The sequence below is a fragment of the Cavia porcellus genome, unplaced genomic scaffold (assembly GCF_034190915.1).
Source record: "Cavia porcellus strain 051 isolate PalLab524CR breed Dunkin Hartley unplaced genomic scaffold, mCavPor4.1 scaffold_31, whole genome shotgun sequence".
Taxonomy (NCBI): Eukaryota; Metazoa; Chordata; class Mammalia; order Rodentia; family Caviidae; genus Cavia; species Cavia porcellus.
Window position 1 is genome coordinate 12804973 of NW_026947514.1, and position 17991 is coordinate 12822963.

The following is a 17991-nucleotide window of genomic DNA, read 5'->3' on the forward strand; positions in this document are numbered from 1 at the left end:
AATACTTCTACCTCAAGGTCAGTCAAGCTCCGCGAGACTAATCCTAAGGAAACTAGTGAACTTCATTCATGTCCTCTTTTACTCTGGCCAGAGTAACTTGAAAAGGCTTTGGCTCTGATGAAACTGATAAGATTCAGAACAAGACAAGACTTCTGTGAAGGTCACTGATAGAGCATTTGATGCCATGGCATGTTGATGCAGAAACAGGAGTCATGCTAAATGATGAAGTTGACCTCTTTACTGAAGCAGCAATTCCAGATGTGCTGCAAGCATCTGTCTTAGGAGCTCCATTCAAGAGGACATACTGTGGTTTATCTTTTTTTTTTTTTAACTGAAAGAATCTTCACCATCAGTAGCTTTTGCAATTTCCAAAAGATGCTTTCAAAATAGAATTACTTTAACAGCATCACATACGTAATGAGTAAAAGGGGTTGGTTACACTTAGAAGCAGTCATCTGGGTGCAAACTGAAAGAAAATAGTATCACCATCAATTCCAGTTTCAGTGCCCTTTCTTAAAATAGTAAAAATCAGGTAGGCAGCTCGGAGTGGATGACTCTCTTCAGCAGAACTACTACTTCACTTTCTCAATATGCTTCGAGCTGGATAGGTGAGATCTCTTCTGCAAGGTCCTGCCAATAATGAATGTGTTTTCCCTCTGCCTGGGCAGTCTGATAAGCAGCCTTGTGAGAGCTTCAAAAACAAGGCTGTTTGCAGGCAATTGTGTCTAGTTGTACAGCGTACTCTGAAGTAAGATCCTTGTCAGAAATATTTGTTGTTTGGAATGTCGCAAGGTACTGCTTGAATTTTATTGACATACACATTGACTCACAGTTAAAATGTGATAGAAGTACTATCGCTTTAGCGTTAGTGATGACAAATATAAAAGCAAAAACCGAGGAGTTGTGAATTCTTCACTTTTCCGCTGACATTTTCAGGTAGATGAACATAATTGCATTGGCAGAATACGTGATTATTAGTTTGCATTACTGACAAATTTCTGGACATTGGCTTGTGGCAGGGAGGATGACTGCCTATTATTTGACCTTGTGGAGTGTTACATGGCAGTGAGGCTGCTTTTGTATTATTGGACTGATGCACATTAATATCTAGTGCTGCCTCATGATTATTTGGAGTCAAATAGAACATTTTCCAAAGAAACTGGGAAGAAGTTAAAGAAAAATTTTACTGGCACACAGAATATGTCAGCAGGCCTTCTAGTGGTGAGAGATCTCTGAATCATATTATTTTAAGATTGGCTTAAGGAGTAAGAACTAAAAAGCATGTGTTTGTTTTTAAATATTAAAAAAATGATCTTATAGAAGAGCAGCATTAAGTCTTGAGAGTATAAAAGCACCAACAGATAAAGATTTCAAATAGGCCTGCTTTCACTCAGTGTAAGGCACATTTTCTCTCATTTACAGTCCCTCACAAATCAAGTGGGTTATTTTGCAAAACCTTTGTTTCAGAAGTAGTGGCAGTTGGTCCATTCCGCTGTTAATCACCTCATTTGTAGTGTGACTTCTCTTCGTGTCCATCTCCTCTGTCTTTACTGATACGTCATTCACTTAAAGGGGGCAGCAGGAGCACTCCTCAGAGTATGTGCTCAGGATTCAACTGAAGGACAAATAGGATCTTGGGTAGCAAACTAATGTTTCTGCACTTCGGTATTTTCATTTGCATAGTGGAGACGATTTGCCCACTCCTCATAAGGATGTTCTAAGAACTGAATGAGATAATATATTTCTGAGGTGCCTGATGACTGTTGTACTGATAGATGCTAACACTCAGAGATCTGTCACATGGCCAGCACCTGTGCAATGCCAGGAAGAAGCTGAACAGTGTGTTTAGGGTATAGCAAGAATTTCTGCATTTGAAAGATGGACAGATTACTTCTACATACCATCATATCCTGGGAATTGGAACCTGGCAGAAGAAAAGTTTAGCTTTTGGTCCCTCGCATATGTGAGGAACACGAATGCTCAAGGCTGGCTGAATAGGACTTCCCTTCCCCTGTTTCTGTAGTGGCTTTCTCTGGTGGAAGACGCATACACTTTATTGGAAGTGTGTCTAGCTTCCTTTCCTTGTTGTATATAGATACACTGTTTTTGTTTTTATATTTTAAGTTGATTTATTAGGTTTTGAAAATTGCCATTTCCTTTTTTGTTCACTTCTGCCTTTCTGAAGTCTCACTACAATTATTACACTATTTACAATGAGATAAGACATACACATTTGTGAACTTTTTCTGTGTCCCAGAATGTAGTCATGTGCATTTACTGTAGCCATTTTATTATACTAATTTTAGTATGGTTCAGAGCATGGTCCCTGGAGTTATACTTCTGTTTACAAATCAGTTCTGCCCCTTACCCAAAATCCTGTGGCCTGTTCCTTCTCTATTCTGAACCCATTCCCTCCTCTATGAATTAGAATTGCTTAAAGTGCCAGCTTTGCTGATTGTGGTAAGAACAAGTGAATCAGTATGTGGAAAGAGCCTGGCATGGGCAAATCCTTAACAAGTTTTGGCTCTCCTCTTTGGGAAAGTCCAGCACTGATATGTGGCATACCATGCATTGGTACTTACTCAGTTCCCAGAGTACTGAACAGAATAATACACAGACTGTAAGAGCCCTTTTGGTAAAGCTCTTATTCTGATGGGTGGATTATAATAGAATTATGTGCTGAATACTGTAAAGGTATGAATACAGGCTGGGGCTGGAGTGACTGGCTCAGAACTCACAACACTCAAGACTGGTCTGATTAAAACATTAAAAAATGTTTTTGGTGCTGGAATTGAACTCAGGACCTCATGCATGCCAGGCGAGTATTCTACCACTGAGCTGACCTTAAAAAGCAACTCATTCCTAAAGTGGAAATTCCTACCTACCACTGACCTTAAAAAGCAACTCATTCCTAAAGTGGAAATTTGCTTACCCATTCTAAGAGGCACTTGTAGTTTTCAAAAGATCAACTGGAGAATTTATACCTAGTAGTAATAAATTAGGGGCCTGTGTCTTCCCTCTTACAGTGTTTATTATTGTTAGCCTGCCCTTCCTCCTCCCTTTTCCTTCCATATCTTCCTGCCCTACCCCTTTCCCTTAGGAAAATAAATGCAGAAACCTGCTCTGCCCAGTGAGGCATGGTGCCCACAAGGCTCTAATCTTTCCACCTGGGGGATTGGCACCACATACAGGAATGTGCCCAGCAGAGCTCTCACTTAGGAAAAGTGTGCTGAGCTTGATTCAGTGAGCCATGAATTGCTGCCCAGAGACATAAAGGAGCTTCTGTATGTTGCTTGCAATTTAGGATCTTTTAATGTTTATTAGGCCAAAGATTTTCTTTATATAATGTTAGCTCATGTGGCTTTAGGCTTTTTTTGGTATTTGGTAAGTATAGAGGAATACTTGATTTATATGTGTATATGAGATTCTTATTAAGAACTGTCTTCATTTTTTGCACCAATAATAGATATATGTCTATATACATGAAGAGAAAGAAAGACAGGAAGAGGGGGAGGGAGAGGGGGAGAGAGAGAGGGAGAGAGAGAGAGAAAGAGGTTTTACCTGATGTCAAAAATGTCCTAGCTGTTCCAGAATTAGATCATGGTTAGCTGACCATAATAACAGCTAGTTTTCTACAGCTAAAAATATTGAGGAGAGAATAACACTGAAAGAGTAAAAGCATAACATAGCTAGATATGTAAAAAGTGAGTGCTAGACTTAGACATATATGTGGCATAAAGTTGTACTCTTATCAAAGAACTGCATGAAACAGTCTCAAGGCTGTTTTCTTTTAATGAGTATTTTTACTTGAATTTTTACTTCCATAAATTACTACTCTTCCTAGACAGTGTTTTAATCCTTTTTACTTTTTTCTTTTCATTTTCAGCTTATGGAAAAGTGTTTCTAGTTCGTAAAATAAGTGGTCATGATGCTGGAAAGTTGTATGCCATGAAAGTTTTGAAAAAGGCAACAATTGTTCAAAAGGCCAAAACCACGGAGCACACGAGGACAGAGCGACAAGTCCTGGAGCACATTAGGCAGTCGCCATTTTTGGTGACGTTGCACTACGCCTTCCAGACAGAAACTAAACTTCATCTCATCTTAGGTACGTGTCAGTTGTTGTCATACTTTTTATAAGAACACTTTTCCCTAGGTCTTGAGTTGTAACTCACTCAAAGAGCCTCATACTTCAGATTTTGAAGAAATAAAATGTTTTGATTATTGTTTTTCTCTTTCTTTGAACATTACACATTGTCTGGGTTTGAGACTCTCCAATACAAAGAAGCTGATGTGCTTCTATTCCATACTCAATTGCTAATCCTAGGAAACAGTTATTATTCCAGATTGGAAGGAGCTAAATGGTGCAGTGGGCCATGATTTCTACTTTAGGAATTCCCAGGAATGTACAGGTTTGGGCTGACAGGGGAACAGTTGTGGAAACCAATAATGATAAAAAATAAAAAGAACAAAAGACTTGTATTCCTAGAGATGCTCTTCACTTCCTGTTGGAAAGCCTGTGTACAAAGGGAGTAGCTACTGATCAGTCAACTCTGATCACTCCTGTTCCCACATAGGCACTCCCTGCATCTGTTCCTTTCCCAGTTGGACTGTCGTTTGTGATCTTGGGGAAGTTCTCAACATATGTTGCCAGATAGCTTTGTAGAAAAGTTGCACCATTTTCTGTTTCTTTAAGAAGTAAATGGCAGTGCTTCTAGTTTTATATTTTGCCGTCACTGAATATTTCATGGTTCCTTGCTAAGTTAATTTGTATATTTGTGTTATAATTCTCTCCTAAAACTGTAGTGAGATTCAAGTAAGATAGAGTTTTGCATCTTGCTCTGGAAGCATGAACTGCTTTGGGGTGCCTATGCCTCTCCTTCTGCTGAGTTCACCATAGTGTCAGTGACTCTCAGAGTATTGTGGGATCCTGTCATCTGGAGGCTGCATGTCCTGAAGTTGCAAATCTTGCATCACCTTGAAAATTCAGATTGGGACTGGGATCTGACTCATTGCAAAGTCTGATTTTTATTGGCCAAATATTACTACCTCTATTCTTTTATTAGTAGTGGCACAAACCAATTTTTCACACAAATTTGGCAATTGTATTAAATGATCTCATTTGTGAAGTTACATTTTCATTTAATGATACCTACCTTTGCATCCTCTTTTTCAGCTGTGGAGTTGCACTTCAGGCTCATTGTGAAATCCTGTTGTATCTGTATGTCACTATATAGGAGAACATCTTTCCTGTCTTACTGCCATTAATGTTAGCACCTGGTTCCAGTGAATAGTCACTTGACCTTCACTTTCCCTCTTGCATATATCTGCTGTTACTAACTAACTTTTTGCACGCTTTATCAGTGGTCCATAGATAACAAATACAGAACAAAACAGGAAAGCCAAGTTCTGGACCAGCTCAAGAATTCACTGTGGCCCAGACAGCATATTCATTTGGTAACAAGTGGCAGTGCTGTAGAAACTTGCCCTTCTGCCCACATAGACTTACTTGACACAATTTCTCTTTGTACATGTGCATGGTAGTTGTTTCAACTTACAAGAAGAAACCTTTTCAGAAATTTAGAACAGGACTTGATTATGAATTATTTTTCTGCTTTCAGTTGTTGTTTGCAGTATTCCTAATGCAGAGTGAGCCCTTTTTCTAAATTCTTGGCTAGACATTCAGTTGCGCTTACAGACCTTGTTTTTTTAAAATGAATGACATATTAAAAAGTCCTATTACTGCAAAAGTACTGTATGTGTATATAAAAGATGCAGAAAAGAAAATAAAAGCGTATTTTCATTACATAGAGTTTACTTATATCAATAGTCCATAACAGAAGATTTGACTTGGCGTTTTTCACCTTTAGTAAGTGTAAGAGTAATAACACAACAGATTTAGAATTTTGATCCTTTCCCTGACTTGTGAAGTATGGTCTAATCTTCTTGATGCTAAGTAGTGGAAATAACCACACCTCCTGGTTACTTCCATGATCACAGCGGAGACTCTTAGTGTACCCTGTGCTAGGATGTCCAGTATGTTAGGAATATTAATTGCATTTTTAGCTTATGCTATTCTTAACTTTAATGGGTTTGTTTGGACATGACATTGTCATAAGCTGAATGTATGTATGTTAATATTATGTATCCTACTAGATATTTTCTGTGTCTGTATACCTGTGTGGTTTATCAAAATGAGTGTCTTATACATATTATTTGTAATTAGTTTTTTTTCAATCAATGACATCTGCCTTCCTAGCTAATAAATTTTCATTTCATTTATTCTCCAGTTATAAAATTTATAGCTGAATAAAGCCGGGCATGGTGGCACACTCCTGTAATTCTAGCACTTGGGAGGCTGGATGATCACTGTGAGTTTGAGGCCATCCGGGGCTACATAGTGAGTTCAAGGTCAGCCTGAACCGCAAAGCAAGACCTTGTCTCAAAAAAATATTGTAGCTGTATAAATTTAATAGTTTAAGCAATAATTCATTTTCTCATGGTTGCTGGGGGGTGTAGCCCGAGCTTATCCACATGGTGTTAAGCAGCAGAGTTAGCTGGTTAAAAGGACCAAGGTAGTTTTATTCTCAGACATGGTAATTGGTGCAGGCTGTTGGCCGGGCCATCTCAGTTCTCTCTGCATATAGCCTCTCGTCCTCCAGTACCATAGATCAGCTTCTTCATACCTGAAAGTCTGAGCACAGCCCCTGAAGAGTCAATGGAACAAAGGTAGAGGTTGCAAGGTCCCCTGAGACTAAGTCCTGGAGCTCACACAGCCTCCCTGCCAACACCTGACCACCTAGATCCATGTTTTGATGGGAACTGCAAAGAAATTGTGACCATCTATCACATAAAGCCATATTCAGACTTTGCTAATGGTCACATAACTATCCCTTACAACCTATCTTTATTTTTCTTTTTTCTTTTTTTTGTTTCTTGGAGACTTTCTTGGAGGGAGATAGTGGAATTTCACTGTGTTGTCTAGGCTATTCTCAAACTCTTTTTTTTTGGTCTTTTTCATTTTTATCGGTACCAGGGATCGAACTCACGACTGCCTGCTTGCAAAGCAGGCGCTTATGCCACTGAGCTAAATCCCCAGCCCCCTATTCTCAAACTCTTGCATTCAAGCGATCTTCATGCCTCAGCCTCCCAAGTACAAGGACTGCAGGTGCATACAACAGTAGGCTTGAACTGCTTTGTACAAACTGGGCACACTTACTTGGTTGTGCCATTGTGTGTCTTTTAGCTTATGCTTACCTTTGCCAAATTCTAGTGATTGAGAAGATAGATTTGAAGACTTGATAGTTTGAAATAAAACATTTTAGGCTGGAACATACCATAGGTGAAATTGTGTATTTCATATAATATCAGATTATAAGAAACTTAATTTTGATTAACACAAGTCTCACTTTAACTTGTTCTTAAAGCTTGGTCTACCTAGCAGAAAAGTATAACTAAACGATTTATGAAAACAATGCTATAGAAATAAAAACTAGATATAAAAAAGAGCTCCATTCACTGGCCCTTCTGGCAGTTTCCAGCTATACTAGTAGACCAGTAGCTGACCGCTGCTATAATACAGTGAAGAAAATGTACCGTAGAATCTATGAAAGCTCAGCAAGAGTCTTTAAATGCCTTAGCTGAAATTGTCCTTTAAAATCATTGAGCTTTCCATCTTCTTACAGATAAAGCTGGAAAGACCTATGACAAGAAATATCAGACTCATAGATAACTTCATCAGTAGAGGGTCTAAGAGCCAACTGGGTACAGTCAAGAGCAGTTTCTGGACATGGCTCTTTCTCCAACCTTCTTTTCCATTCTAGTGCTCATGCTTTGATTATACATGCTTTAATTTCTTGAAAAATTTATTTATTCTTGTCTAGAGATTGTCAAACTCCACATGTTTATGCAGATGGAACCAGTGACAAACGTGCCAGACTCCTTGTACGGAGATCCACTAGATAGACCTAGTAAAGGAAGTTTGTAACTCTAAACTGCAGTGGGACTTCTAGCCAAGGCCCATCAGATCGGCTCTCCGGAGAAAGCTCATAACTGTGGTTTCCCCTACACCAACCCTTCTCAGCTTGAAGCAACTAGATGGAAACTACACTGCTTCTCTCCTGCAGCTGGGGACACCCTTTCAGAGGGGAAGTAGTACAGACAGCTAAGTTAGGCAGACGTGTAGTAGGCAGTCAGACGGGGCTGGGCCCTCAAGGGAGTCAGTGCAGAAGCTGAGAATGATGGAAACTGTGGCTGAGCCGCAAGTCACCATGGGTAGGTTTACATCCCTCCCCGAGGGGTGAACGGAGGCTCTGGAGTATTGGTGTCACCCTTCTGCGAGTTCCCGTTTCTCACTAGTGGTGGGCCATCCTCTCTCACCCACTAAGACTAAGACCACCAAGACCAAACCTGAAACTACTAAAATGAAAAGAAGACCAAGACTGCAGATTATCAACAAGGTTAATGGTGCCGTTCGTGTGCCCTTGAGACCATTGGATCAATATATTACCTATGCAACTAGCAACCTTATTGTTTGATCACAGTTCTGGCCCATGATGTACTTACCTCAGGATTTGGATCTATAAAACTTCCTTTGAGAAGTGGGCTGGTTGGCACCCATTTGGGACCCCTCCGTCTCTCAGGAGGAGTCTCTTCTGTCTCCTGTTTCCCATTCTGTTCCCCATTCCCTTTACCAGTAAATTTTCCTTCTCTTGAAAAAAACTTACAAGGAACCTAGTATCTACTTGTTCCCGTTTAGTAGTACTAAGATTAGATGACATAGTTGATATAGCTTGATCCCTTTATTATTATATACTTTTTCCCTTAGAAATAAAAGCATTCTGTATGGGTTTTTGACATTATGATTTTTACATAATGTAACGTAGGGTTATAATTTAACAAAGCAGAACAAATGAACTTCATATCAATTCACAAAGATCTTCCTTGGTGTTTTTATCCCTGCATAGTACTCCATTCCATCTTTCCCTATGACTGGATCCTCGGGTGGGTGGTTGTAACCTCTTCCCCCGCTCCCATGGTACTGGAGATTGAATCCAGGGCCTGGCACACGCTAGATGAGCATTCTGCTCCTTAGACCACGTTCTCAGACTCCCTCATCCTTTTTTAGAATTTTATTTTGAGATAAGATCTTGTACGTTGTGCAGGCTGGCCTCAAACTTACGATACTCCTGCCTCAGTCTCCCAAGTAGCTGAGATTACAGGTGCACACCAGTGTGCCTGGAGTCTGATTTCACCTTATGATGATACTTCCGTATCTAGAACATATATCTGTCATTCTCTACTTGCATAGAAAAAACAACCTGTGGGCTCTTAAGTCCTAGAAGGAAATTTTTTGGGTCTGTAGTTTTATCACCTGTTGTTTTCCAAGCATCCTTCCATAGGAGTTGTACCATTTTACTCTCCTGCCACCACTTAGTCTTAGTGGGTTAGAGTGCATTTCTCCAACAAGTGTACTGTCTAAGTTCTAGATATTTGCCTGTCTCATAGGTGAGAAGTAGTGTCTTACTGAATTAATTTTCTTTCTTTTTTCCCCAAGTTAGGCTGAGCATCTTTTCATATGCTTGGGCTGTTTGTACTATTTAGTTAACTATTTATGATCTTTCTTCTCAGATTCTAGGTGCCCTTAGAGAGATTAACCATTATAATATCCATTGTAAATTTTTCCCTGTTTTCTACTTTTTTAAAACTTTGATATTTTACCTTGTAAAAATTTAAATATATACATAGTAGAATTTATTTTTAAGTTATTTTTATAGCTTGTAGGTTTTAGTCATAGTTAAAAGGCCTTCCCTACTCTAAGTTCATATAGGAATCCACTGATTTTTTTTCTTTAGTACTTGCATGGTTTTATTTTTGTATTGGGAACTTTGATTGAAGTATGTCAACTTTGGTTGACATAAACTGAGAATCCAACTTAAATCTTTTAAAATGGCTAGTTTCCCAATACTATTTAGTAAGAAGTCTGAGTTTACTCTGACTTGAGGATAGTGTCGTTTTCATCTGTGAAATTCTTGTATATGTTGATTCTGATTATTTTCCTTTCTTTTCTGTTTGGTTTGTCGACTCGTGCCAAGATCATATTGTTTTAATTTGCCAAGGTTCTACAATTTTTTTTTATTATCTTGCAGGCCTCTTGCTTGTCTTACATTGCTAGTTTGTAAAAGGTTTTTCCTGTTGATTTATTTTTCAACATGAACTTTTGAATCAAATTGTCTAATTCTGAGAGAAAGAAAACTGGCTGGAGTGTTTTTATTGGGATGACTTTAAAATTAATTTTGGGGTGAACTGCCTTTTTTTTTTTTGTCTTTTTCATTTTTATCAGTACCAGGGATCAAACTCACGACCGCCTGCTTGCAAGACAGGTGCTTATGCCGCTGAGCTAAATCCCAAGCCCCTGAACTTCCATTTTTACAACATTGATTAGTCTATTCAAGAACATGGTATGTGTTTGCATATTGAAGTCTGCTTCTGAGACCTCTAGTGATTTTTAACATTTTCTTCTTATTCATATCTCTTGTTAAATTAATCTTATAAAGTCTGTCATTCTCTGCCACTGTATCTTCTAGCTGAAACTTATTAAATTGTATAAATTAATTTTGTATCCTGCTAACTTACTGCATTTCTTTACCTTTCTAGAGTGCTGATTTTTTTCTTTTTTGTTTTGCCCTGTTCCTGCTCAGCCGGCTCCAGGACGTGTTGGACTATTTGCTTTTTCTTTGCCTCTTACTTTTGCTGAAGGAGTAGGTCAGTCTATAGTTAGTCTTGCCATTTTTTTAAAGATGCTTTGGGAGCAGTATAGAGAGAAAAGCCCGGGCTGGCATCAGCTCCTACTGGTTCACGGTTCCCTATTGACTACTTTTGACAGGATTTTTTCAACAGGGATAAAATATACTTAGCTGGCAAGGCTTTTCCAAATGATGATTATGATAGTAGTTCCTTGTGAGATCCTTGTGACATTTGTTTTTAGTAGCCAGTTAGAGTAGGCTAGCATTTCTAGAATTTCTTACAGAGTTGAGTTTGCATTACTGTTCCCCATATGCTTTGTGTTTCTGCTCATTTATATTTTACCTGCCATCGTTTCAATCCGTGGGCAGTACTTTTTTTCTGACCAGTAAAGGGCCAGATGGTAAATGTTTTAGGCTTTAAAGGCCATAAGCTCTCGTTGACTATCAACAGGAGTAAAAGAGTAGGCTTGGTGGCATCCAATAGAATGCTACTCACAGAAACAAGAATGGATTAGATTTGTCCTCCAGACTAATTTGTTGAACTTTGCTCTACATCCATTTGTTATAAATTATGTTTCTGTTTTTTAAAAATTCTACAACATTAAAATCTTTTGAGATTCTGTTTTAACTTATATATCATCACATCATGTGGACTTGATGGAGTTTTTCTTTATATTTCTAAATCCTATCATATAGAGACCTCCTCTCCTTTTATAACTTCTTTATGTACCTGTATACAGTTACAGGTGATACAAAAACTATCTTCTCATCCTGTCTCCCTGTTTCTTAAAACTCATTTATTTCAACAATCTTTATTAGTGGTGATTTTGTCAAAACACCAGCTGATCTATGACTATAATAAGATATCAGATTAATCAGTAGAATTCATAAGATATTAAAGAAGCAAATTACAAAGGTATTTATAAAGGTGATGCCAGCGATCACTCTCAACCATGAATGCTACCCAGTCTCTTAGACGGTTCTGTCATCCTGAGTCACCCTTTCAGATAGAAATTAAAAGGTATTTAAAGCCTTCAGGCTTCACTGTTGATTATTAGTTTCATCTCAAAAGTTGCAAAGGTGACTCTGCTGAGATGGCAGCAGAAGAGTTCATAGTACATTGCACTCGCTAGTGCGACAGAACAGTAACTGCAGGAACTTCTTGCTTTAAAGCAACTCTGAGTAATTCACAAGACAGAGACAGATACAGACATACGTCCCTACATACGTACTCTCCGAGCTTCGCTGTGAGTTTAGTGAACTGAAAGGTGCCACTGAAAGAAGAACCGCAACTTGGGAAAGTTTGAAATCAGAGACAGAAAAGCCAGCTGATTAGAGGTCAGCCTCGGTACTAGCACATGTAGGTGTTGGGAGACTGAAAGCAGAACAGAGCCGCTTCCTTGAAAGCAGGAGATGTAGGATTTCTTCCTGTCAGCTCTGCTGCTTTCCTCCCACATGCGGCTGGCACAAGAAGATTTTGTGCACAAGACGCTGGCTCTGGAGTTTCCCTGCCCTCCCCACGGTTCTCTTTTTGCGTCCTGTCCGCAGGGAGCGCTCTGGCGGCTGTTTCTACAGCTTTCAGCGGTACTTCACTCAGTGTCCCCAGTGGATTTCGGGGCTCCATCTGCTCACAGAAGCTCATAGACCACAGGACGGTGGAGAGATTTCTGGGTTTAATATTAAATTAAGTCACATGTGCAGCAGTGTAAGGAGCTGAAACTCTTTTCCTATCTGGAAATAGCAATGTGTGCTCATTTTCAACAAAAGGAATTCGCTGTGTTCCTGCTGCATTGAAACAAGGGCATCTCACCACTTATTTTAATAATGGAAGTAGAAAAAGTTATTGCCACTACCTACAAGTGACAGTAAGCACCTGCTCTTTTGTTTTGAAATATACCACTGCAAATGGTCTATGCTTAAAAATAGTAATTTTGATTGAAATCAGATGTCCTTTTCACCTTGTTAATCCCATAAAATATTGCTAGAATCGTGTACTTTTGTTTGAATGAGTTGCTGAAATCTTGGAGATTTTGCAGACATCTTCAATTTGAAATCTTAGGAGTAATTCACTCCTTAAAAAATAAATTTAAATAAATATCAGATTTCTTCCTTGACTGTAATCTTGTTTCCCCCTTTTTGCACAGGCCCCTGGAGGTCCCTTCGTTCTGGTTCCCTGTGGCTCTTCGCCACGCGGCTTGGGTTCCGAGTGCACCCTTCCTGACCTGCCGTGGCGAGTGCCCTTGCTCACCCTCTCACTCCTGCCCCACCTGCCGCTGCAGCTATTTTTCTCATCTCTCCCGATACTGACCTAAAATTCATGCTGAAGTCTCAGCAGAACTTGGCGGAAGGTTAGCCATGTGGGTCCTCCTGAACTAGGGAGGAGCTTTCCCTTCTCCACCGCTTCTCAGACCCACAGCTCCATCCTGATTTCTCCACCTGAGGTGGTTTGTCCCACTTCACTGAAAATATAGCAGGTCCGGCTATGGCTTTCTTCCACTCTCCTTTCTCCTGTACCTTAAAATTCTCTGTAGCTTGAGACTGCCTATTAGACTGACAAAGATTTGAAATACTGATGATAATGAGTGGTAGAATGTTTTCTTAAGGCATTCATTCATTGTTGGTATGGGATACACATGACTTCAGCCTTTTTGAAGAAAGTAGTTACCAAAAATTGTAACATTTATCAAAATTTAATATCTCATTTTTTGACTCAACTATTTAATTTTAAGAATGAGGTCTACTGCCAGAGGTTTAGCTCGGTGGTGTAAGTGCCTGCTTGGCAAACGCAAGGTCATAAGTTTGATCCCCGGTACCAAAAAAAAAAAAGAAAGAAAGAAAAAGAGATCTACCAAGCTGTACCTGCCTGAGTAATGTGTGTGTGTGTGTGTGTGTGTGTGTGTGTGTGTGTGTATACACACACGTGTGTGTGTGTGTATGATTGTTTTAGTTATTGTAAGAACGAGGATGTCAATACAAATGAACCTTGTCTATATGTCAGAATATCTTAGGCTCCTGTATCTAGGACCACAAAAGTGAAGGTGGTAAATATTTTTTACTGTAATATTTAGATTTTGTGGGACATACTTACTTTGGTATCAGGGACCACTCTTAGTATTTACCACACATTATCACTTTCATTCCCTACAAGTCACTCTTCAAAGGATAGATTTTCATTTTTGTAAAATGTGCCCCAGACCACATGGCTGTTATGGGAGGAACCATGTGACTTCATTTCTACACACATTTTAACTTACATGTATTAATTTCTTTGGTATATCAAGTAAGGAAGCTTTATTTTTAATAGCAAAAAAATTAGAAACAGTTTTAATATCTTATTTTTTACCTCTCTCAATTCTTTCCAACTTGTCCTTTTTGTTACTGTTTAATTAATCTTCCTACCACATAGCCATAAGTGGCAATATCACTGCTTAAAATCTCCAAGTGACTTCCATTTATTTAAAGATAATATATGCTACAGATTGTGGCATACGCCTGAAATCCCAGCACTTAGGAGGCTGAGGCAGGAGGATCACTGTGAGCTGCAGGCCAGACTCGGCTACAAAGTGAGTTCAAGGCCATCCTGAACTACACAGTGTGACCTTGCCTCAAAAAGACAAAAAAAATCTCAACTCTGTAGCTGAGCTTTCAAAACAATGTGTTCTTAAGGGCTTCTGGGAAGATGGCAGAACAATAGGCAGCAGAGTAAGCAGCGTCTCTAAAAGACACAGTCCAGACCTGGAATTGGGCCCCCTGAATTCAGAGAGAATCGAAAGTGAAAATTGAAGCCCACAGAAGAAGTAAAAAGAAACAAAGGTGGTAGCTGGTGGTGCTAGACCCTTGTGTGAAAGGAGCTGTTGGAACCTGGGGACGCACAGTCATGGTGAAGGTGGCGGCTGGCAACCCCGGAGGCATCTGCAGAGAGAAGTGGCAGTTGAGGGGAGTGGCAGATGTGGAGGACTGCACTGGCTGGCAGTGAGTACAGAGGACTCGGTCCTTCTGTGGAAGAGAGCGATTAGCCAGGAGCCATTTTGGAGTCAGGCCAGATACGCCTGGAACCAGAACTGCTGCTGGCTTCCTCCAGCAGCTCCTCGCTGGGTGCAGAGGGGTGGAAACTGCTTGGACTGGGCCACATTCCAGAGGCCATGCAGAGGTTCTTCACCAGTAACCAGCTCAGTCTGGAGGCAGAGGCCAGCCTTGCCCCTGCATGCACCCCAGCAGCCGCCTGAGAGCTAGCACAGGCTGGGAAAAGCAGCAGACAGCCCTGCACCAGGGTTCCCAATAGCCACCATTAGATTCCCATGGCCAGCACTGGCTAGAAGAACCAAAGAATCGTCCTTCAGAGAAATTGTAGCCTGTGCGGGAAGTGCCTGAGGCCCTACTGCACACTTGTCTGGAAGAACCCAGGAATATGTCAAGATGAAGAAACAAAAGGTGGTCTCTGGCCTCCAACTCAAGCAGAACAAGTAAACACAGAAGATGTAAGGAGATGTAAACACCAAAGAGATAGGAGTCACACGCCTGAAATTTCTGAAGTGATGGCAGCTGATGTAAAGAAACAACTTCATGAGGCTATAAAAGAAATTAGAACAGAAATACTGTCTCAGGTAAAAGAAGAAATGAAAAACATAATAAAAGAATTGCTAAGTACCCCTAAAGAAGACAGATAAAAAATAGAGAAGCATAGGAAAATGAGGAAAACCTTGAATAAACAATATAAAAAAGATTTAGAATACAGGAAACAGATTGAGAGAGATATCCAGGAAACTAAGAACTCCACTGAAAGTTCCAAACTGCTTAAAAGAATCTGAAGGTAGACTTTCAAACCTTGAAGACAGGTTTTCAGCTTGTGATCAAGAAACGAAAGCTCTTTTAAAAATAACAAGGAACCAGGAAGTAACAAATGAACAGCTGCAAGACAACCCAAAGAAACATAAGAATAATAGTATGAATGAAAAAGCAGGGATCAATACAATGACATTAAAATCCTATTTACAGAAATAATATCAGAAAACTTCCCAAGCAAGAGAAAAGGAAGTGACACTTAGATAAGTGAGGCATATAGAACTCCAGTTACCCATAACCAAAATAAATCTACATATACCCAGACATATAATAATCAGAGTCCCAGAAACTCAACACAAGAACAGAATATTAAAAGCTGTTAGAGAAAAGAAACAGATCACCTATAAAGGGAAACCAATCAGACTCATAGCAGACTTTGCAACATAAGCTATCAAGTCAAGAAGAGTTTGGAGTGAAATGTTTCAAATCCTGAAAGAAACCAACTTCCAACCCAGGTTGAGGTACCCTGAAAAACTGTCTTTCAAAATTAATGGAGATACTTCCAGGACAAAGAACAACTGAAGGAATTCATGCCCATCAAACCAACCCTACAAAGAATACTGAAGGACATTCTAGAGAGCAATATAAAAAAGACCACTGTTCCAGGAACAGTGGCCGAGGGGGATCACCAAATGGGGCAGACAGTTGAATGGGGGCCGGGAAGTAGGCAGCCAGTGGCAAGAAAATAGTGTGGCAGAGACAAGGCAGTGTATGTTGGCGATAACCGTTAATATATTAATGTAGATGGCCCCAATTCAGCAATAAAAAGAAACACAGGCAGAGTGGATCAGGAAACAGGATGCACCAATATGCTTTATATAGGAAACACATTTAACTCAAAAGAGGGCTCATAAACTAAAAGTCAAAGGAGAGAACAATGCTCTGTGTGACAGGGAACCAGAAAGAAGTGGGGGTAGCTTGCCCATCAGCTGCAGGGTGGACAAGAAAGACATGGTATTTGAAAGGAAGATAACCTCGAGGCTCTTGTAGGGAAATGGATATAACTTGAGATCATGCTCATGGGTGAAATGGTTCAGAGTCACAGGGTGAATCTCGTGCTGTCTGCCTAGTATAAAAAACCGAAGGAGTTTGTGGAATGCAAAATGTGCAAAACATACTGTGAAAGTAAAAGGGGAGGAAGTGTATAAACAGGAGGGCAGTGGCCACTGTTAATCTGTCATCGTGATTTCAAATCTGTATTGTTTTCATAGTTCTGTTTGGTTTTATTCAGTTTTGGTCTAATTTTATTATATTTGATGGCATAGACAGCTATTTCCAAGATAACAAAATATATTATGGTAGCCATTATTGACTTTTTCTTATCTTGTTTTGAAGCCCTGTGTTGCTTTCATTGTTTTGTTTTGATTGATTTTATTCTATTTTGTTTTGTTTAATGGTAGTATGTCTGATGGTGAAGGCAACTACTTTGAAGATAATAAGAGGCATTATGGTAGCCACTGTTGTTTTACTGTTGTCTTGTTTTGAAGTCCTGTGCTGTTTCCATTGTTTTGTTTTATTGGTTTTATTCTGTACTATTTTGTTTTGATTTTATTGTGCCTAATGATATGGGCAGTTATTTTGAAGACAACAAGATACATCATTAAGATAGCCATTATTTCCTTTTATATTGTTTTGAAGTCAAGTAACATGTTCATTCTTTTGTTTTGATGGACTGTATTCCATTTTATTTTGTTTGGCTTTATTCTCTTTAAAATTGAAAAACAAAACCAAAAAAATCAATATGTTCTTAGCCTTAGCCTGCCCTTCTGCCCAATCTCCTACTCTTAGGTTGGCTCCAGCCAACTTAAGTAATCTGTATACTCCCCGATGCTTATGTGTTTTTATTTTCCTGTGCCTTATTTGAATACTAGCTTGAATTCAGCTCTGGGGTTCAGTATTTCCTAGCCATGGGACCTTGGACCCCTACACTTAATCTCCCATAACCTTTGCCATCCCGTTTACCTGGAGATGTTTGGCTTAAATGGAATAATGTATGTAAAGTGCTTATTAGTAAATTGATAACGTATTGGCTTTATTAAAATAAAGCCTGGGAAAGTACAAAATGACACAGGAAATCTTGTGCTAGGAAGTAGGAAAGTACTATAAATAAGGATGACGGGAAGCTCTTCCTTGTGGTAGAATGTTCAAAGGAATGATTGAGAAAATCACTTGTTGCTAAAATAAGTGACAGTTTGATGAAAGCAAGATATTTTTTTCTGTCTCAATTTATCTTCCTACAATTTTTCAGTTGATTATAAAGGAAAGAAAACAGTAACTTTACTTGGGAGAAACATGGCAAACTCTACCTGAATGTCTGATTATATGAATGATGTGATCCAAATTACTATGTCCATAGTTTCAGATATGGTCTAAGAAGGTAACATCGTTTCATTGCTATTTGTTCAGG

At 39.3% G+C, this 17991-nt stretch overlaps 1 protein-coding gene across 16 annotated transcripts in view; it reads left to right on the forward strand.

The window, feature by feature from the left end:
• Rps6ka5 (ribosomal protein S6 kinase A5) overlaps positions 1-17991 on the forward strand; it is a 171363-nt gene that overhangs the window by 73824 nt on the left and 79548 nt on the right. For 14 of the 16 annotated variants that reach the window (XM_063240809.1, XM_003472474.5, XM_063240811.1 and 11 more), the window contains one exon: positions 3887-4105. In XM_063240809.1, coding sequence (XP_063096879.1) covers positions 3887-4105 — 219 coding nt within the window. Of the gene's footprint in view, positions 1-3274; positions 3385-3886; positions 4106-17991 lie in introns of those variants that run through there. The other 2 variants (XM_063240822.1, XM_063240823.1) reach the window with 2 other exon arrangements.